At 40.9% G+C, this 20,858-nt stretch overlaps 2 protein-coding genes across 2 annotated transcripts; one reads left to right on the top strand and one right to left on the bottom strand.

Moving 5' to 3' along the window:
• Positions 1 to 7,903: 7,903 nt before the first annotated feature.
• Positions 7,904 to 13,253, top strand: LOC115579761 (uncharacterized). Its single transcript, XM_030413426.1, has 2 exons — positions 7,904 to 8,434; positions 8,530 to 13,253. Exon 2 carries the CDS (start codon positions 8,726 to 8,728, stop codon positions 11,303 to 11,305), a length of 2,580 nt encoding a protein of 859 aa, XP_030269286.1. The 5' UTR covers positions 7,904 to 8,434; positions 8,530 to 8,725; the 3' UTR covers positions 11,306 to 13,253.
• LOC115579762 (uncharacterized) lies at positions 13,171 to 19,485 on the bottom strand. The gene is made up of 7 exons (XM_030413427.1): positions 19,420 to 19,485; positions 17,496 to 17,609; positions 17,232 to 17,345; positions 16,752 to 16,808; positions 15,625 to 15,786; positions 14,892 to 15,005; positions 13,171 to 14,746 (listed from the first exon to the last, which is right to left on the bottom strand). Exons 2-7 carry the CDS (start codon positions 17,607 to 17,609, stop codon positions 14,699 to 14,701), a joined length of 609 nt encoding a protein of 202 aa, XP_030269287.1. The 5' UTR covers positions 19,420 to 19,485; the 3' UTR covers positions 13,171 to 14,698.
• Positions 19,486 to 20,858: the final 1,373 nt, after the last annotated feature.

Below are 20,858 nucleotides of genomic sequence, written 5' to 3'. Positions count from 1 at the left end.
GTACACCTCCGACACAGACATGAATACACCTGGACTGAGCAGGTAACTGTACACATGAAGCAGATTCATACAGAGCAGTTTACTGACCGTGTTCGAGGATCCGTCTGCGATTATTATAGGCATTTCACGCGGGAAACGAGCGAGACCGCCCCTTCTAGTGCGCACAACCTGCATTCGTAAGAAAATATGTGGGCGTGGTTTCGGCCCGTCTAACTACAGAAGTAACCAACCGTGAGTGCTATTTCATTTTCGCCGTGGGTTCGAGTCCTGACCTGGGGTCTTTGCTACATCCTGATTCCTGTCATCTCTCGATCTGCCTTGTGAAAAGAAGAAGAATTGAACCAACACAGATAAACAATTTAATTAACAGGATTCAAAAAGGTCACTTTTTTATTGATATATCATTTCTCTGGTCTTTATTTGTTATTATTCCAATACTAACGGAATGTAATCAAGTTACATTACTTTAATATTGTAATCAGGTGAAATCGGGTAATTTGGACACCTCAGCTCAAGTGTTATTGATTTCTGTTCTGTACTTTTACCATAAAAATAATTAAATTAAATGTGAATGATGACTTCATGGGGGTGATGTCGCAGAAAGGGGCAGGGCACTTTTACATATTATGCATGTACGAATCTATTTCTTACCTTTTTATTATATCGTTTATATGTACTATTATTATTGTTTATTGTTCAATTGAACTGTCCTTAGGCTGCTGTGACACAAAGATATCCTAGTTTGTGGGACCAGTAAAAGAGTTCTGATTCTGATTCTGATTCTGAGTCAACCACTATCAATGGGAATTGCATGAGGAGGTCAGTGACGTGATATTCTGATCAGTCATAAATAAGAAATTGTTTCTAATATTTTATCACATTATGTTTGCGTTGGGACCACCACATGGTTGTGACATGAGAGCGGCGTAAATTGCACTAACAAAGTAAAGTGCGCGGCCCTAATGTCCAGTAGGTGGCGCCTGCTTGACACAGTCCCCCAAGGTTTGACAACTCCCATCTCCCATTGTCTGAGAGCGCACCTGAATGCATCGTCTGTTCCGCAATGACCGGATGAAGAGCATCTGCGTGCACGTTACTATGGTTACAACCCCAGTCCCAGAGTTACGTGCTGCTGAAAGCATCAGCTCTCGTCAGCGCCACCGTCAGTCAAAGTTTCGCCCAGTGATGAAAAAAGAGAACAGTTCTGGGAAATACGGGACGGCTGGCAACTCTAGTGTAGTTTTTCAGCGGTAAGCCCCCCACTTTTTGTTTTGGTTGTTTAATTTCCAACTGGCTGGCTGTCTCTAACCACCATTAATCTGGTTTTGTGTTTGCTTTGTTAAACGTATCTGATTTATTGTTTTGCTGTTAATTCAACTTTAAGTGTTGTCATTTACCACGGGCAGGAGCCGGCCGGCCGGTATACTGTTAGTTACCAACCAACATTTAGTTTTGCAGCTACTACTCACTCAGTGCATTATTGTATAGTTTGTTGTCTAAAGATGTCCCACTAATTGTTTTTTGTTCCCTTTCCCTCGTAGAAGCTGAGAGCCTAAGGTGGTGGGTGTTGGTGTCTCCCTGTGGTGGTGTCCCCTCCCTGTTCGCTGTGTTGTCGACCCCTTGTGTGATCCTTGACGTGTGTGTGTGTGTGTGTGTGTGTGACTCTCACCTGGACACCTCACTCCTGGTGGCCCACCTCTCCACTGGTAAGCCTCAGCTTCGGCCATTTCCTTTGCTCCCCTCCATAATTGTCTATATTGATTTTCCTGACCTTTTTATGAGTATGGTGTCTTTTAAATAAAAGAACTGTTAAATGGAACTACATCTCTCGCCTCATAGTATTACGAACCTCTGTGCCTTTGAATATCAGTTTTAGTCTGAGGCAAAATACTCTTCCTTGGGTGAAATTCCCAGGGTGGTGTTGTTAGCTCCTCGCTGGTCAACCTCCTAACCACCCACCACGCAAAGTTCAGGTTTATGTTCTGTGAGTGTGTATTGTTGATTAGAAATGTTCTAATTTGCATATTTAAACATAACATTAAATAATTGTGATTTACAAAAAATGTCTCAGTTTAAAGTAATTAACATGATAATTTTCATCGTAATTGTTTTTTTGTTTGTTTTATTTACCTTATTCACCAGCTTTGTCTAAAAATGTATGGGATATTGCATTTCAGATCTTTAAAGGTTGGCATTATTATAGTATTGTATATCTGTATAATTAGATGTTAAGTGACATAGATATTGTCAATGTTTTTAAAATGTTTATTTGATTTGACAGTCAGTTCTTGATGACATGCAGACGTTGATACAACTACTAGGCTACTACTTCAATATAAATCACACTGATTCAAATGTGGAGACTGTGCAATAGTTTAATTGAGATATTAAGTTGTCTGTGTTAACTGTGTAATAAGATTCATTGTTTAATTTGTCAAATTTAATTGATATTTTGTCAAGTTTCATTTTGTCAAAAAGTGAAGACAGTGCCAATGTGGAGGCTTTTTGTTGACACAGGAGATTATGATTTATATTTATTTATTTATTTTTTGTTGTAGCAAGCAGAGAAGAAAATAAATCCTGTCTTCCAGTTCAGTGCATCTGTAGCCTAATAGTTGTGTGGTAGAAATATCAGTACTCGGTATCGGCAAGTACACAAATGTAAAATACTCAAATGTCAACTTCATACTTTGAATACACTGAGCTGTCTCTTATTTGATGTATGTTTTCAAGCGTCAGGCCTTCATGCTGTCCCATTTTCTCACAGCGACCTCATCTGTTATTTCTTTCATGCGCAAAACAAACTGCAATCTCAACACCATGGATAATCCGCTGCAGACTCCAGAGTGCAGCTGCGTCAAGTCAGAGGAACGTAAGAGGGAGAGATACTGGAATTATATATCATTGTTTTCAGCACAAGCAGATGTCTCCAGACACTGGGGACACCTGGGCGACATTAAGCTTTAGAGTCTTAACCTTCTATGATTTAATACCAATATTCAGCTATGTAATGTTACCAGGTACATTTATTTAAGTACTGGATTTAAGTACAAGTATTTATAGTTTACTCTGCCAAGTTTTTCCATTTTATTAGGGTCCAAGCGCTATCAGCACGAGGCACTATTGTGTCGAAGTTGAAATTTTTCTTCTGCCGAAAGAAGCAGGTCTAAACATAGACTCATAAATTCTGCACACACGTCACATGTGGTGAAAAAATGTTAGTCAACATGATTGGTTGGGGCCAGGGGACTCCATAGTGCCCACTAACACCAGGTCATGTGACCAAAAACTTTCTTTGAACTTGAAATTTGCAGGACTCATAATTCCCCAACAGGATTTCGGTTATCTTGAATGGCGTGTGCCGATTTTCATTTTTCCGACACTGTTTAGAGGACTTTAAGAGGTTACATGCTGCTGAAAGCATCAGCTCTCTCAACCGTCAGTCAAAGTTTTGCCCAGTGATGATGAAAAAAGAGAACAATTCTGGGAAAAACGGGACGGGTGGCAACTATAGTGTAGTGTGTGAGCGGTAAGCCTCCCCACTTTTTATTTAGGCTGTTTAATTTCAAACTGGCTGGCTGCCTCTAACCCATTAATATTGTCTTGAGTAGGTTATTCTGATTATTTCCTTTCTTATTTCGTTGTTTAATTTCTCATTTATACATACCTGGCTGCTTAGCCCAACCATAAATCGGGTTTTGTGTTTGTTTTGTTAACTCTATCTTATTTATTTCAGGACTCATAGGTCCCCAACAGGAAGTTGGCCATCTTGAATGGCGTATGCCGATTTTCATTTTTCCGACACTGTTTAGAGGACTTTAGGATGTTCACAGACTCACCAAATTTAGCACGTAGGTTCAAACTCATTTGATACCACAACCTACCTCAGGTGTGGCACAACAGCTCTGTAGCGCCCCCTAATGGCTTTTCCCTTTTTGTATGGCTTTTCCCCTCCTACACATGCTAACAGTTGCACACGTCCAGTAAGGGTGTGCACATGCAGACAGTTGCGTGTGCGCCCTCCAGCAGCACCACAGCCTGACGTACGTGGGTGGCGAGGGCCCTATCATTGCTGTTTGCAGCTTTAATTGTTTATAATTATTTGAACTTTTATAAATAGACAATATGTATCGAGAGAAAATAATAGGGAAAAAGAGGCATGATTAGGAACAAGGGACCGCAGCTGAAACTGAACCAAGGACATCTTAAATATATGATGTGCATACCCCAACAAGATGCTCTGTTGCTTTTGAATGCTCCCCTGTCTAATTTGAATGACTCTGCTGCCTGGTACTTCTGCCGGCAGCCGAGTCCTTAAGCTGACCTGCTGTCCCAAGCTACTGTGTGTGTGTTTTCCGCTGGGGTGTTAATGCAGCGATGAGTGTGTACCGTGCCATGCCAGGGAGCTAAGAATAGTGTGATACCAAATATCATGACTACAATGTTCTGGATGTGTGAGCTTGCATGGTGGAGATGATGTTACGTGTGTTAAAACGGTGCTGGGACAAGAAATAAACAGCTGGACCCATGTACTGTATGTGTTACAGAAGCAGGGTTGGTATGTACTCAGCTGGCGTATCTTGGCCGATGTTTTATCGTGCTACTTGATGGTACATTTTTAACATGGAAGATATTCTTGGAGGACATCTGCGATTCCACATGAGGTCAGTTTTGTCATTGCGTCACGGTCATTTAAAGGCGGCGTGCAGGGCGTTTCCAAGGATGGCAGGTTAGGTTCGATGTTAGACTGTCTCTCAGTCAATTGGTCCAGACTGAAACCTCATCTACTGCGGAATTGGCACATTTTTTAAAATTGTTTAAATGTTTTATAAGTGTAAATATTTAAGAAAAGATCTTGGTTTGAGTTAGAATAAGTCTGAAAATCCAGGAAATTACTCTCGGGGTATGTCATGTCTATACGAGTGAAGAGCAACCCTTCTCTTTCCTAGCTGCTCTGACTTCCAGGGAAATACGAGAAAAACATGCATATCAGAGAGTGAGGAAGTTATGGCTCTGTTAGCTAATGTTATCTGTGGCTATATCATTAGAATTTTATGACGTATGTGAACAAACCTTGGATTAATTAACCACATCTGTGTACGTGGTTTCTGCATGAGTCACATTTTCATCAGCAGTCGTGGTTATGGATGAACAGATGACGGTCATGATTCCATGAGACTTCTCAAGGTTATCAAACCCCGTCTTTTGTTGTCGTTTGGATTGAATTTCATACTCTGTACTTGGACAGAAGTCTTTCAGTAGATGTAATGTATACGCCACTGAACTTTGTTACACCTGTGAAGAGCACCAGTCCCTTAAAATGATGCAAATTGTGCATAATACCTGTCTACGTGCAGTGTTCTTGCAGCGCTTCTGCTGGCAGCGACATCGTATTGAATCCCTCTTATGCATGCATGTCTGTATAGAAAAAGATGTGTACCTTGTGCTTGCAGATACAGTAGGATGGAACGTAAGCTATGGGAGTACTCAACCACTTAAAGCTGTGTCGTTTTGATATTTGGTGTGTGTCTGCCAGAGATGTTTGGCTGCAGTCGCTTCAGTAGTAAAAATAGTAAATATAACCTCGAGTGTCAGTATATATAACCACCACGAGTGTCAGTTCACACAGTTTTTGGGCAATTAGCCCATTCAGATGTTGACAAGATTTGAGTATAAAGACCTCCCTGACTGTGGTGCTAAAGGGAAATACCCACACACCAGAAAAAAATACCTTTTAAGTGTGAGTGTATAACGAGGCAGGTTGTTGGCATTGGCTGGTTTTTCTGACTTTTTCCTTGAACTATTTTAGTTTTTAACTGATTCAGGAACCACGTTAGTCATTAACTACAAAAATAATAGTTTTAAATGACTATTGATTTGACCCCCTTTTTTTCTAAATTGGCCTTCTGCATTTAGCTGTAGTATAAATACAGAACCAGAGTGTGATGTTTCCAAATGTTGCCGCTGTGTGTGCCAAGGGGGACCCTCTCTCCTTAGCAACCGGTACAGTACGTGAGCTATGTCACCAATGGAAATACTCAAAGCCACTGTCTCTCCAGCATACACCTTGTACCTTGTGTGTGTGCCTGTCATTACATCTTATTATATAACACAATTTCTATCATCTATCATGTTTTACTGCTTATCGTTTTTCAGGGCACGGGGGCTGGAGCTGATCCCAGCCGATATTTGGGTACACCCTGGATAAGTTGCCAGTTTATTACAGAACATGCAAACTTCATACCAAGCCAGGTCTTGCATGGAGGAGTTATTATCATCATTACATTTATTCTTCATAGGACAGTGCATCTGAATTTTTGAATGTAAACTTTTTGTTTATTTTTGAGGTTTTGTCTTTGTTTGACAGTTAGTCTGTAGCAAATGGCAGGGTCAGAAATGGGAAGAAACAGAGAATGGTTCGCAACTAGAATAGCACCTTTACCATTAGCCCCAAATATTTGTGTTATTTTGTTAAATATTTTTATGAAATTGCATTCTGGCACAATATCTCTGTGTCACACTAAGATATTTAAAGCACCATTGTAAATTTAAAAATGTATTACCTTTACACTATAACATTGCAAACCACACTATATGACCAATATGTTATGTTCTTTTTCTGTATTGAAAATTACAACTGAGGTTCAAGTCTTAATTTTAGAGTAAACAAATAGGCGTCTTTTAATGTTCTCTGTCAGTGTTTTTGAATCGGTAGTACACCTAAAAACGAAGTGTTTTCTCACTCATCTATGTATCTTTATATACATGCTTTGCAATCATAATATAAAAATTTTGCATGTATCTATATGTATGATGGGCATGTTTTTATTAAGCACCAAACTTGGTCAAATTTGTAACAAGTTCATGCCACAAGACTCATAGAATAAGGTCACGATGCGATAGTACGTGTTGAGGTAGTGTTTCCATTGCACAGTTTCCAGGGAAATACTGCATGGTGGGCAGCTCGTACCATGGCTGTAACATCAGAGTGCCGTACAGATTAAGAGGCATGACAAGCACATGGTGTGGAAGGGTGGAGAGATGGCTTAGTATGGAGTTGTCAACAAAGCGTCAGCCGGGGGGGGCCGTCTCATAATCCTGACACTGGAGAAGCCTTCTCTTGTAGAGTTAGAGCAGACAGAAATGATCGGACAGACAGATGCACTGCTGTGTAAACTCTGGGTTCAGGCATTTTGTTCCTCCTCCAGTCCCCACAGCTCACACTCACTGCAGTGTGTCCATGAACCAATCTGTAACAGCCCATGACCTTTGACCTTCATGCAGGAAAAAGACAAAAAGAGAAGCTTTCATAGAGAATCAACTCAATTATTTCAAGGATGTATGACAGACACTGTCCTGTACTCGATTCATTTTTCGTAAGAACAGTTTGGTGAAAAAAAACATGCATATTTGTGTAATTCAAAAAAATGAATTTCCCCATGCCCACTTCTCTTGATGTGAATAGAAATGTTGGCTCTACTATATCCAGTTCTGTGGTGTCCCGTTGGTGCTCCGGGGGCTGGTCTCAGAGCCTCTCCATAATGGGCCATGGAAACTCTGACGTTAGACCCCAGCGCTTCTTATAGGCACCTGTCCTTCCGCGTCACGCCCAGCTCCCAATATGAAAAGCGTGTGATTGTTTTCCGAATGAGAGTGTGCGTAGACTGGCACTATATAGCTTCCGTGTAGTTTCCTTTCTCCATTCAACTGCAAGGAAGACACTGGCAGGACACTTCGCAGTGGGAGCTTCGCACTGCTCACCGCTCACCAGAGTACAGCAGGAGTTTGTCGCTCTGCTCTCAATATAACATGGAGGTAAGAACATTTTTATTCCGTCTCGATGGAGATGATCTAGCAGTCTATACAACTGCAGTGACTTATGTGACCATATGTTTACTGATAAGTCAGGTTTGCTACAAGTAGAGAAAACTGGTAAACCTTGTCAATGACTGTCTCTACATGATTTAAACAAAAGAGAAGACGCCTGCTTTTACACATTTGTTTGAAATTTACGCTCGTTCCGGCAGGTATATGGACACAAGGTTTTGATCAGTAGTAGCATTCACTGCCTTGGAAACTCTGAACACCTGTTTTAGTTTTAGCAGCAACCCACGGTGCATGTCAAGTCTATAGAACAATGAGAAACCCTTACATCGGTTCAACCCCAATAAAAGTTAACACAGAAAAGACTATTACAGTGGAGTGCATTTGGGCTTTATCAAGCGCTCTGCCCCTGTTCAATCTTGTTGTCTGAACAGCAATAACTGCTATTGACTGAGCTCTGTACTCTCTAGGTGGCACCTTGTGTCAAGAGAGCTGGAAGCCACGCAGCATCACTGTTGGCATGTTTGAGCCTCCAAAGAGAAGAAGCTCAGTTCTGTGACTGTGTGGTCAGACAGACACAGAGTCCGGGTCAGCTTTACCCTGCACACAGGTGAGCATTATAAACTGGTTTCATCCTTGGTGTCATGCTGGTTTGTATAGTTTGTTGAATGTCTCATGCTGCATCGCCTATCTTTGCTCCTTCAGGTGTGTCCTGGCAGCTTCTAGTCCAGTGTTCGCATCTATCTTGTCCTCTGCTGGTGCCCTGGTGGAACTGCAGGCGTCATATCTGTCTGGCTCTGTACTGGGTCTTGTTTTGGACTACATTTACACAGGCGCCTTGCCACACACTTGTACCCAGCAACAGTATTACAATCTGCTCACTGCTGCCCACCACCTACAGATGGATGAACTGCAGGAGGCCCTGAGAACTCAGGTGAACCTTGCACATGATAGAAATGCATCCCCGGGAGCTGAAGACCATACATATGAAGACATTGAAAATACTTACAGTAAAATGGTGAGCACTTTTAGTAAGTATCTGCCATTAGCAGACATTTGCAGAGCAAATTCAATGGAGAGAGAGGCTCAATTTTCTGATGCAAGCCCTTTAAGCAATGTCAGCACCAGCTGCAGTGCACCTGAAAGCAGTGAAAGCAGTGTAAACACAGGTATCTGCAGAAAAGTAACTTGCCTGACACCTCAGGATTTGATTCAGAGCATCGTATGCACTGCGGAAGTGCACAGGGTGTCCAGAGTGGACAAAGACTTGCAAAGGGATCAGTTTCATTCAGCTGGCACTGTAAAACCAGAGAGTTGGCAGATGAACACAGAGAGAGAGCTACTGAGGACAGCTGAAAACAGGAGAAGCTTGTATTTACTCCACACTGCCAAGGTGCAAGAGGAAGAAGCTGGCAAAGAGGAGAAGACAGTGTGTTCAACAGTGACAAGTCATGCAGAGGTAAACCAAACTCGGAGAAAAGAGGAAGACAAGAGCCGTCACTTGCCACTTCTTCATTTCTCAACTGCCCAGCTCAATGGGAATGATTCTCCCTCGCAGTGCTCCTCCATGTCGTCTCCCTCATCTCAACGTCCATGCTGTAGTGCAGTGCCCGTTATTCGTCACAGCAGTTTAGCCTCTATGGCAGAAGTTTCTACGATGCCTCCTTACCATCCAGTGTCGGAGGTCTCAGTCGGCTTCAGCAGGCCCCCTGACTTGCAGTCAGGAAGCACAGGCAATAACACAATCATTGAGAGTATTACCACTAAACTCAAAAGACATTATAGGACACAAATTCATGATTACACAAACATGATTTGGGAGCGTAATGATGGTTCAGATCAGTGTGCAAAAAGAGATTCATGTCTCAAATTCAATGCAGATAATTCTGACATCCTGAAACAGGATTACCCCAGTAGCAACACAGATCATGATGAACATATGGGCAATGGATTAAACAACATCACAGATGATAATGATCACCTTGCTCATTGTGATTCATTTCAGTATAAGAGTCACACAAATCATCCCAGGGGTGAATCAACGCCAACAATTAAGGATTGCAGCAGTTTCTCAGGAGGATCAGAGACTAAATCTGATCTCAGTTTTGATGATTTCCCCTTCAAACATCAGCGACTGGATTGCTCTGATTGCCACAACGTCGCGATGGCAACTGCAGCAGAGGAGCAGTCCATTCACCCACAAGGTCAGAGAGCTGTAGTCTCACTTCCCCCCCAAGATCCAGAAACAGGAAGATGTGAAGATTTGTGTCCTGAGGGCGAAGCAAAAGAGGAACACAGTTACTCAAGCTGGTGTCCATCTGAAATAGATGGACAGGACAGTCAGTGTGACCTCTATGGACTTCCGAATGACTGGTACCCAAACTTCCAAAGAGCTGAGACAGGCTCAAAAGATTCTGCCTCTAGCCAAAGTGAACATGACGACAAAGACACAGCTACGGAAAACGATAATGGACGCACATATCTGGAAGATGTGAACCCAGGGCCACGGACAGTTTCTACCATGCCTCTAGACGACAACCGGTCTGACCCTACGTATAATTTTGTTGGGCAGTCATACCGTGGACTTCTTCGTTATCACTGCCTACCCCAGGAGTACTCATACTCATCACACCGAGACTCTGATCACAAACAGTCAAGCCACCCTGATCAATCAGACCAGTCCAGTGATGAGGAGGAGGTTTGTGCCTCTGCAAGTCCTGGTCTCAGTCCTCTGAGGCAGCACTTTGGTTCGTCAGACCAGATTCTTCTGCTGGACATTAGCACCAAGCCGTCAGAGCTGCTAGTGTCCTACAGGCACAGATGTGACGAACAAGAGAAATGGGTTTCATTCCGTCAGAGGGACACATCTGGAAATGGTCTTGGGGATAATAATAGAGAGCATGAACCAACATCTGCAGCCGGGGTTGTAAAGAGACAAACCAGAGCTAGAGCCAGAAAAGGTGCCGAAAGTTGCAATGAGGCTAAGACTAAACCTTGGGCTAGAGAAACACATGTTAAAGAAAGAAGATCTGTTGGTAGTGAGCAAAGCAGGCCAGGAGCTGAGGTCATCCATAAAGCTGGTGTTGTGGAGAGTGAGAACCAGCCCACTACCTTGACAGTCTGTTCTACTCCTAGTGAGTTAGACTCTGTACAAGCCCCTGTGTCATCTACCTTGTCTGCCAGCATGCCTTCTACCCTTTCAACCAGTACGCCAACCAGTATATCAGCTCATCTGTCAACTCCTGTCCACCACCCTTTCCAGTGCCCTATGTGCGACCGTTCCTTCAGCCAGCGAGGCTCTCTGAATAGACATGTGCGGAGCCACCTTGGCGTGCGGCCCTTCCCCTGCCCTCGCTGCCCTATGACGTTTTCACGTCAGTACCGTGTCTCAGAGCACATGCGTGTTCACCAGCGCTGTGTCATTAGCAGCGACTGTCAAAAGCCAGCAGTCTCCCCCATTGAGAAAATGCCACAAAAGTGACAGTATCATTCGCTCTCAGGATTATGAGAAGTGTCTTCCATGACGGGCGGATATGTGGAAGACGATGAGGGCATTTTTTAAGATAAAGTTCTGAGATGAGGATCAGAGATCAGAACTGATGGGTATCTATGCCCTCAATGCAAGGAGTTGACCCTGAAAATGCTGCAGTGCAATGAAGAGCGGAAGTTTTGGAATGAGGAGAAAAGTAAGCAGTAAGTGAATAAATTAAGAGCAATACATTTTTTATTTGTGCACAATTGAACATGACCACCTATGAAGGAGGTCATCATAGCGTTGGAAGTGCATAATCAGTTACTGCATGTTTAAGATGCTCTGTATCTGCTTGACGTGCGAAGAGGTATATAAATATATAATATACAATATTCGAGTTCACCTCAAATTCTGTGTTGGTAGCTAACTTTCAGTCAGACTGACATTCTGACTCCATTCCATTCAGTCTTCTACAGTGTTCTAGTTTAATAGGCACAACATTACTCATGATGGTTTTCTTTGGCAGCTGATTTAAAGGCTGCAGTCACAGTTTCGAAGGTTTTCTAAAAAGGTTTTTCCGTCACTTGTGTCATTAATAAGGCTTTTATTGTCTGTTCAGACTACAAGATGTCAAACTGTTTTTTCATGACGTGTAATTAATGACAATATTCGAATGATTTATTTTCCATTCCTTTGTTTATGCATGCCATTCTTTTCCCTTTCTTCATCGAATACTGTAGGAAGTGTTATCCAGAAGAGATTAAACTTAGAGACTCATTACAGTGGCTTATTTTGTAACCATGGCAAAGAAATTGAGTTTGTCCTCTAGATATGCCAGTCAGCCACATTTAAACCCGACCGCCTCATTTTATATGGGTCCTCCTCGTTCTGCCAAGACTGCTCTGTCCCATCGTGGTATGAGCACAGGACCTGTTCTATCTTGCTCCAGGACGTTGGCTGCAGATACTTTGGGTCCTGTGGGTTGCCAGGTGGCTCCTCATGGAAGGGACTTGCTCCAATACATCCCAAGAATGGCCAATCATATTGAGATGTGGACAGATTTGGGGCCCCCATTGAAGCCTTTCCTTAATTCGTTGTGAATTAATTCATTGTGGGGTGTTAGGACACATTGCCATGCTTGTGATGGGTGGGGAACACTGCATTGTAATGAGATGATCAATGTTATTTACTGTACCTGTCAGTGGTTTCAGTGTCGTGGTAGATCGATGTTTATTGTTTCGAATGTGCATATGATCAGATGTGGTGGACATTTTAGATCATTTTTTTTGTTATTGTTCCAGATTTCAAATTTTCATCATACATGTATTGATGTGAAGTTTAAAGCTATTCAGTTTATTGACACAATCTCACCCCACTGTGATATAATGAACTTCACGTGAGCTTGACTGCTGTGTGAATTTGTGTTGCAACTCTGTTCTTAGAATGTGAAATGTTGTTTAAAAATAGAAAACCTACAATTGTTATACTCCAAGACAGTTATATTCTAAGTTGCAGCTTGTTTTCCAAAAAAAAACGTATGGTGACAGCGGCACAGAAAGTGTACAGGGGTGTCATGATTTGCACTCCATGTTCTCCCTGTTAACAGAGAAATTTATTAGCGACTTGTCTCACATGCTGTCCCCTGTGTGAGGACAGTACGTCGAGTGTCGCAGCGTTGGTAGTTCATGTTGTTGCTCCTGAAACATGAGCCGACATGATATCAAGGGCAGCCATGAGATTCAGTGCATGTTCTGTCTTGTCTTTGCCAAAGTTTCTTCCGTAAGGGACTGAAAGGCGGAAATGGATCACGTTCTTCTGTGTTTAACACTTCAGATTGTAAAAAAACAAACAAAAAAAACAGAGAGAACATTTTACCAGATGTGACTTGTTTTTATGGTTGGAACTTGTTCACATTACATTTCATGTGCATATTCATTTTCATATTCCACTCTGTTGTTTGGTTAAAAAAAAAAAAATCTGAAAACAATTCACATGACTTTGTGTTTTCATTTAGTAAAAATGAGGCCCTAAATTCAAACCATTAGTAAAAACGTAATTTCAAATAAGCTGTCATATCAGTAATTATGAAAACGAGTAAGTATTGATCAAGAACCCTGTAAGAGCACTTTGAGTGTCTAGAAAAGTGACATACAAATCCAATCCATTATTATTATTATTATTATTATTATTGTTATAATAATAATTATTATTATTATTATTACATACATTTGTTAGTAAGTCATTTTTGGAAATAATTAGGGGGTTTAGTAACAAACTTTAAATCTGCAGTTAATACGTTTTTAATAAGAATTTTGGTCCAACAGTTATTTCACTGTTAACAAACAATTAACTGCTTTATAAACCCATTAATAAGTAATTACAAAGGTTTATAAACATCAGTTGCGACTGCACAATAAACAGTTGTTTAATAAATACTTTATAAAGTATTTCATTGTTTGCTTGAGTTAAAGTCAACAAAGACAAAGCAATTACGGTCATGCTGTTAGTGAGAAACACCATCTCAACCCAAAAGATGTTCCTATTAATGGAAGATGTATATTATAAACATTTTCTATGTGGTGCCAGATCAAAAACTGGTACAGATTTACTGTGACGAGCACAGTTTAAGTGTGCCATTGATTAATATGATTGTTTATATGAGCCCACAGAAGGTATCTCAGACACTGGTTTCACACAGACCTTTGTCCTGTGGTGGAGTAGTGCAAACAAAGTGTTGAGACAGGTCAGCCAGCGACAGACTGCAGAGTAGGCAGTAGTAGCAGATCATTTCCTACACAGTGGGTAAAAGTTGTAGCTTTAGTAACCTGAGTCTTAATACTTCAAAACAGAAATAGAAAGTTAGTCTTGGGATAGCACCGTCGGAAACGGATCACAGAATAATGAATATCAGCTGAACAACAAACTGCAGCTCAAGCCTGCTCAGTCTCACTACTGAGTGCAACCGAGCCAAAGGAAAAACATGTGGTTCACAGTTGTGGTTCAGTAATGATTTGGGGTCACTGACACTTCTCTGTACTGGAAAACAAATTCACAATTGAAGACAGTTTGTGGGAAAAATGGTTACAACAGTATTTCTCTCCTGTTATGCTTCACGTTAGGGACATCAGCTAAATAGACATTTTAATCATTTAGTTATCCTTCTTCTGAGGCCCAAACTATTTAAATTGTAAATAAAACTATTGGTCTCGGCATTGAACAGCTTTTATCTATGTCGAAATAACCTTTATTGAAGAGAAAAAGAAATACATTTACAATGAAAAATTGATAATATTTAGGAATCATGTATCCTGTTGCAAACACAGGGAGAAACAAAAAATGCAGTCTTTGTTTGCCTCTTAATTCTTCTCTCGTCTCAGTTCATCGCACTTCCTCTCACACTCGTTATTCAACTGGTGTTTCAGTCGCTGTTGTGCTCATCACAACAATGGCCTGAAGAGAAGAGAAAGAAGAGCACTCTAATACTGGTCCTTAGTCATGTTGCAACTGTTTAAACTTAGCAAACATTGTGAGATATTCTCCAAGTGAGTGGGACATGCACAGCACAGTTTGCAATATGTGTGGAAGTGGTTTTTACCTGGCTCTTCGAGGAACGCAGCGCAGACCCGGCCAGAGCTGACATTATAATAAAAATAATCGCACCAACAAAACTGTAGAACAGGTAGATCGATTCCAAAGACAATCCCATGGCCTGGACAAAAACAGGTACACACAAATGTTGTCAAACACAAAAAGAAACAGCTACAGATTATTAGAACTGTTCAGTCCAGTTGTTTCATTATTGAGCTCACTGCGGTTGACTTTCCATTCTGATTCTTTCTTTATATAATTCAAGCAATTAAAAAAAACTTTTTTGTGTGTGTCAATACAGAAAAAACGGTTATGTGATTGGCTGTCAAGGCACCAGAGAATTGCATAATTTCCTCCGCCCAAGACTGCCTGATGAAAACTGGTAATATGAAATTATTATTATTCATTTATTTTTGTAGTGTCTTATTTACCTGTTTAATTATAAACATGTTGGGTCTTTGTGATAATGAAGCAGCTTAATAAATAAATGACATACAGATGTGATCTCATTCGGGATGCCAATTAGGGTATGTTTTTTATCAACGTAGGTATTAATCGATCATCAATGTATAAACCGACCAGTTGTCATATCAGGACAAGATACACCAACTGTTAGAATATACTTCGATATCATATAACAAAGTCATAAAAAATTCAAAGCTAAAAACTTGCTTAAGAATTCTAATTAATATCATAATGGGCAAAATGATCACATATTAATGAAAAAACAAATGGCTGACCTCATAAGATGTTGACCATGTGTCCTCTGTCTCTGTGACGTTGTCTTCTAGTATCTCGTAATGTCTGTAGGAAGAGGTGTATATTACGCTGGGCATGATGTGCAGGATGGTCCAGCAGGACCCCAGCAGGGTCACGATGCTCAGAGCCAACGATGCGGTTACCTGAATGTAGACAGATGTGAAGGACAGAAACGTACAAATGTTGGTAACAGGTTGTGCAGCATATGGACACCATGTAGAGCTCTGCACATGTGAAAAATCAATCAATTCATTTATAGTGTTCAATCTGTCGTTTCAGAGAGGGACTGATTAACAGCTACATGAGGGTAGTACAACGTTATTGGTTGTTTCAGACAAATTACTATCCCACTAATGAGCACTGATTGTTGCTTTGTCAACAGCAGCACATGAAGATGCAGCTCCTCCAAATTATGTTACTCTTTTAACTGTTACTTATTTGGCTTTAGTGCTGAAACACCTATCACCTATGGCAGAAATGCCGTCATCAGCAAGGGAGAGGAAAGACAGTGTTTTGGCATCTTTCGACCATCCAAACTGACCAGCCGGACCACCCCAGAGAGGGAGAGAGTCCGGATAAGAGCCATGCTTAATCCAGATTGGTTTTAAGGCTGCTCCTGGCTGATGTTGCAGGAAGAGCACATGAACCAATGGGACTTAGGCTCGCCAAAAAAAAAAAAAAAAAAAAAAAAGGGAAATCACAGCCTGTGGACGGGTAGAGGGGGACTCTGTGTTTATAACATTGATGCTTGGTGCTCCGGATGTTGAATTTTTTACTGTTGTTTACTTTAATATGTCTTTACTTGTCTTAAAGGTCAGTGTGTAAGATTTAGGGGCAGAAATGGAAAATAGTATACATCATTGAGAGTATGCTATGTTTCTACAGCAGCTCAGAAAACGATCACTGGCTCTAGAAAGGGCCTTTGTGTTTGCTGAATCAGAAACTTTATCCCTAGATGTCAATAAACCCTACACGCTGGACCTTTAAAACATGTCTGAAGTGAATATTTAATATCTTTCACACACAGGGCTCTCTTGATCCTCTAAATAAAGAGTTTTTCAGATAACTTGTTGGTATTGCTTCAAAATGTAACAATGGATGATCTTACCGTTTTTTTGGTCGGGTTGTGCTCTGTCACAATAAACAGAATACCACATGCGATGAACTGCAAGAGGAGCCAGAAAAAGCAGTTTTAAAATCTATACCTTTCAAATGTTTTTAGAATACCTCAGTGCTGCTTAAACATGAGGGCAGAATCTCAGACTGTTGTTGGTGCTGAAGAACTGAAGTGAGCTCAAACTGGCGGCTTCTTGGTTTTGCTTTGTTATTTTGCTATTAAGTAAATACGTTAATTAAAGGTGCAAGTAGAAATTGTGGATACAGATAGTTCAGTGTCTCGTTCACAGGTTGTCAAATACAAGACGCTTTAGCTTAGTGGGCCGAACTGAACAACCATCCCATTGCATCAATATTTATAATACAAGACTTAAGAATGAGACTCACTAATCTACTATCGTACATATTGCACCATTAAAAATAAAGCTCTGAATCTATAAGCCGTGATCCACTGATGAATGATTATTCTTACCAGTGTCCCCAGAAACAAGCCAGGCGGGATAACAGACCATATGTGAAAAATACTTGATTGCCTGAGTGAGATGGAAACGATGAAGAAACCTGAGCCCAGAACCAGCACGATGACCTGACGGAAAAACAAAAACAACCGCAAGCATGACCACTCCACATCTGTTTGGTCTCTAACTGATTACTTTGAAAACCTGTCATACACGAAAATCAATATCATATAATATGTGTGAATTTGTGTGTGTGTGTGTGTGTATGTGTGTCTCACGCCAACGTTCTTGGGCTGCCCCTTCATGAAGCGGTGTAAAGGTTTGCTGCCTCCTATTGTGGTGCCTTGAAGACTCGCATTGTTCCCGCTAGCAGGGAAGAGCTCGGCAGACATCTGACGGACAGACAGACAAGACGTAGACTGAAAACACTGATCTTGCCGTTCACTTGAATGCACGGCACCCAAGTTGCACTGAAGTGAGTCAAGCTGTCGTCTCGAGTCTGACTGATCTCTTGATTCTTTGATACTTCAGCACAATAAAGACATCATGTTAAAATATTACTTTGGTAATAGTGAAAGTCATCGGTACAAATAAGCACTTAAATCTTAAAAGTATCTGATGTTAAATACACTTATCAAAAACAATTTTCTGTCAATAATGTACTTAAATTTCAAAAGTTCTGGCACAAATGAATGCATGTATAAAGCCTACTGTATACTATGGCTGACCATTGGATTGATAATGCCCTATTTTGGCTCCGATGTGGCATGAATCGGCAGAAAAGTTGGAAACTAGCAACACAAGTTATCTAATTAGAGGTGCGATATCTAAGGATTTCTGTAGAGGATTTCTAACTTAAGTAGATAACTCTGCAACACAATAGTCAAGTCAAATCAATGTATTTATATATCTACATATTGTAAATACATAATAAACTTAAATGCAATTTCTTCACAGTTTCTTCTTTCTTGCAGTCTACTTCAGTTCTTACATATTGCCCCCTTCAATGTAGTGGGCTAAAAAGTACCATAATTGCCGCAAAAATGCTGTATAGTGAAGGAATAAAGTGGTAAAATAAGGAAACAAAATAATTGCATAATAAATGTACCTAATACTCCTTTTCCACTGGTCAAAAATCCCACTTAATCCCACTAAGATCTGGCTTTTGCATGCAGTGGAAAAGTGTAAGCGCTGCATTTACACCCGGGTCAATGGACTCTGTAGTAGACACGGGTCTTAATCACCTCGGCTCAGCTTTGACCCAAAGTGAGACACTGGTGAACACGTTAAATTCCAATGTATATCCTGCCATGCAAAGTTATGACGTGTTATTATATAGGACAATATTTGTGTCCTTTTAATAAAGAAAATCATACTTGTCTGAGTTTGATCTCTTAGGATTCACTTTTCTGGTGCATGATGATTTTGACTACCTCAAAAACACTGTCCACCCATTTGAAGCTTTAATGCAGATTCAGCCTACGTCCTCAGTGGCAACACAAATCTTGTTTGTTGTGTGATCACAGATGTTGTTGTTGTTTTTTAAAGCTAGCAACCTTGTTTGTGTGGGTGTTGAATCCAGACATTTGCATTAAAGTACCCGAAATCCCAAAATCCACAGATACTTTTTAGGAATTTTTAGGTAGAGCTGAAAAAGAATGTTTCTCAACAAAATTCAGACTAGCAGCTCGCAACCCCCTCTAATCACACATGTTGTTTATTTAAAAAGCCTTTGATGGACTACAGCTCCCATGAAGCTCGGACAGCAGGCCGAGGGGCTGAGACTCGTGGGATATGTTGTCGTTCACAAAGAGTTCATCGTTTTAGACTTTCAGATAACTTTAAAATAACATGGAATATAAAAATTGTAGAAGACTTAGATAGAAAAATTGGAAAAAGTATTGGGACTTCATCAAAAATGTAAACAGACTATCGCATCCTGATGCTGACAACAAACACTGCTGAGAAAATGCCTCACATGCATGAGACCTAAAGGCTAAAGCCGAGTTTCTGCGCTGAAGCTGCAGAGATTTAACCAAGTGTCGGTGCGAAGTGGCGGGCTCTGACACCATGTACATGTCAAACCGACACATTACTGTCCACATATTAATGCAACGTGGACAGAACCAGCCTTCTTGTCAAACCTACCGAACCTGTGACAGAAACAAAAACAGATGTTATAAAACAAAAGGAGGAGCAGACCTTGTGCAGTCCGGTGGTCGCCGCTGTGGTTCGGTCTCTTGTAACGACTCACGTTCACATCTGGAGCAGCGGCGAAAAGGGCGGTCCGTGAACGATCCGTCCGTTTTGAACCTGGACTCGTTTTGTTCTGACTCGTGACGGACAGCAGCCACTGAGCACGTTTATGTGACAGTAATGATTCGACAACTGGGAATAAACAGGTATTGATAATAATGTGATTTGACATGTTTTCATGTCATTTAGTAATAATGAAAAAAAAAAAACAGGGTGTACATGATTCAGTTAATTAGTTGGATTTATTTCCAAGTACATGGCGTAAAAACTGAGATTGGGCTTTTGTGTGCAAGGGGAATGTCTAAATTCTGTATTTACACCTGGGTCAATGGACAATTTTTTTTTATCAGCTCGGCTCAACCTTGATCTAAACATCAGACCCGGATGAACACGCTAAATTCAACCGTGCGAAGCGATGACATGTTATCAAGATCCAATGGTGGCGCATTAATAAAGAAGGAATTTGAGATGCACCAATTTAGGACGCTTTGTGGTGTAATTTAATGGCTGTGTGGCTATTCTACATTTTCCAAATATTACTGGGCCAAATGGCTCAAATTGTGAGTATTGCAGTATAACAGTGTGGACTGTTGGAATATAGAGCTATATAACGCTTATCTTAATGAGACTTAATGACATACGGCAGCTTTAACCCAGTGATGCATTGTGATGAATAGACATTAGAAGAAACACTGTTTATTGATTATTATTGTGTTGATTTTTGCTTGACCGGGAGTGTGTTAGCGTCATTGTGTTGACGAGAGGTGGACGCTGTACTTTCTCTTTGCGAAATAAATTAATGTGACTCTGACTGAAACAAAGAACCAACAACATGAGCGATTCTTGCAAAAATGGTCAACTCCTAAAAGAGAGTCCAACTTTCTCTCTCTCCCTCTCTGTCTCTCTGCTCTGTGTGTTTGTGTGTGTGTGCGTGTGTGTTTAATGGGGTTAAAAGGGGGCAGAGAGCTGAAATGGAGAAGCAGAAGGAATGTGTTGAAATAATGTGAGAGAGAGGCAAGAAAGGGAGGGCAAGATTTCCTGTTTATTCCAAATCCAACACAGCTGTGAGCGTCCACTGCTCCATTCACAAAAATTAAGAAGAAAGAACTGAGATAAAACAGGCAGAGAGGACAGCAAAGGACTGTCGGAAGCAAGAGGGTGGCGAGGGGAGACAGCAGAAATAGGAGGAGATGGGTGGGGATTTATTTAAATAGGGGGCTGGTTATTAAGTATGAAACAGCTGCTATTGTTTGAACAAAACGATGTGAAAGAGGGATTGAATGTTCCTTTTCCTCCCTCATGTGATACACATCATCATCTTGTCTTCCAGTGATTGACTCAAGCAACAAGTTATGCATCATAAATGGTACATAAGGGTATGTAAA

The sequence above is a fragment of the Sparus aurata genome, chromosome 4 (genome assembly GCF_900880675.1).
Source record: "Sparus aurata chromosome 4, fSpaAur1.1, whole genome shotgun sequence".
Lineage (NCBI taxonomy): Eukaryota > Metazoa > Chordata > Actinopteri > Spariformes > Sparidae > Sparus > Sparus aurata.
The sequence above is the reverse complement of the archived record's forward strand: the minus strand, read 5'-3'. Positions and strand labels throughout refer to the sequence as shown.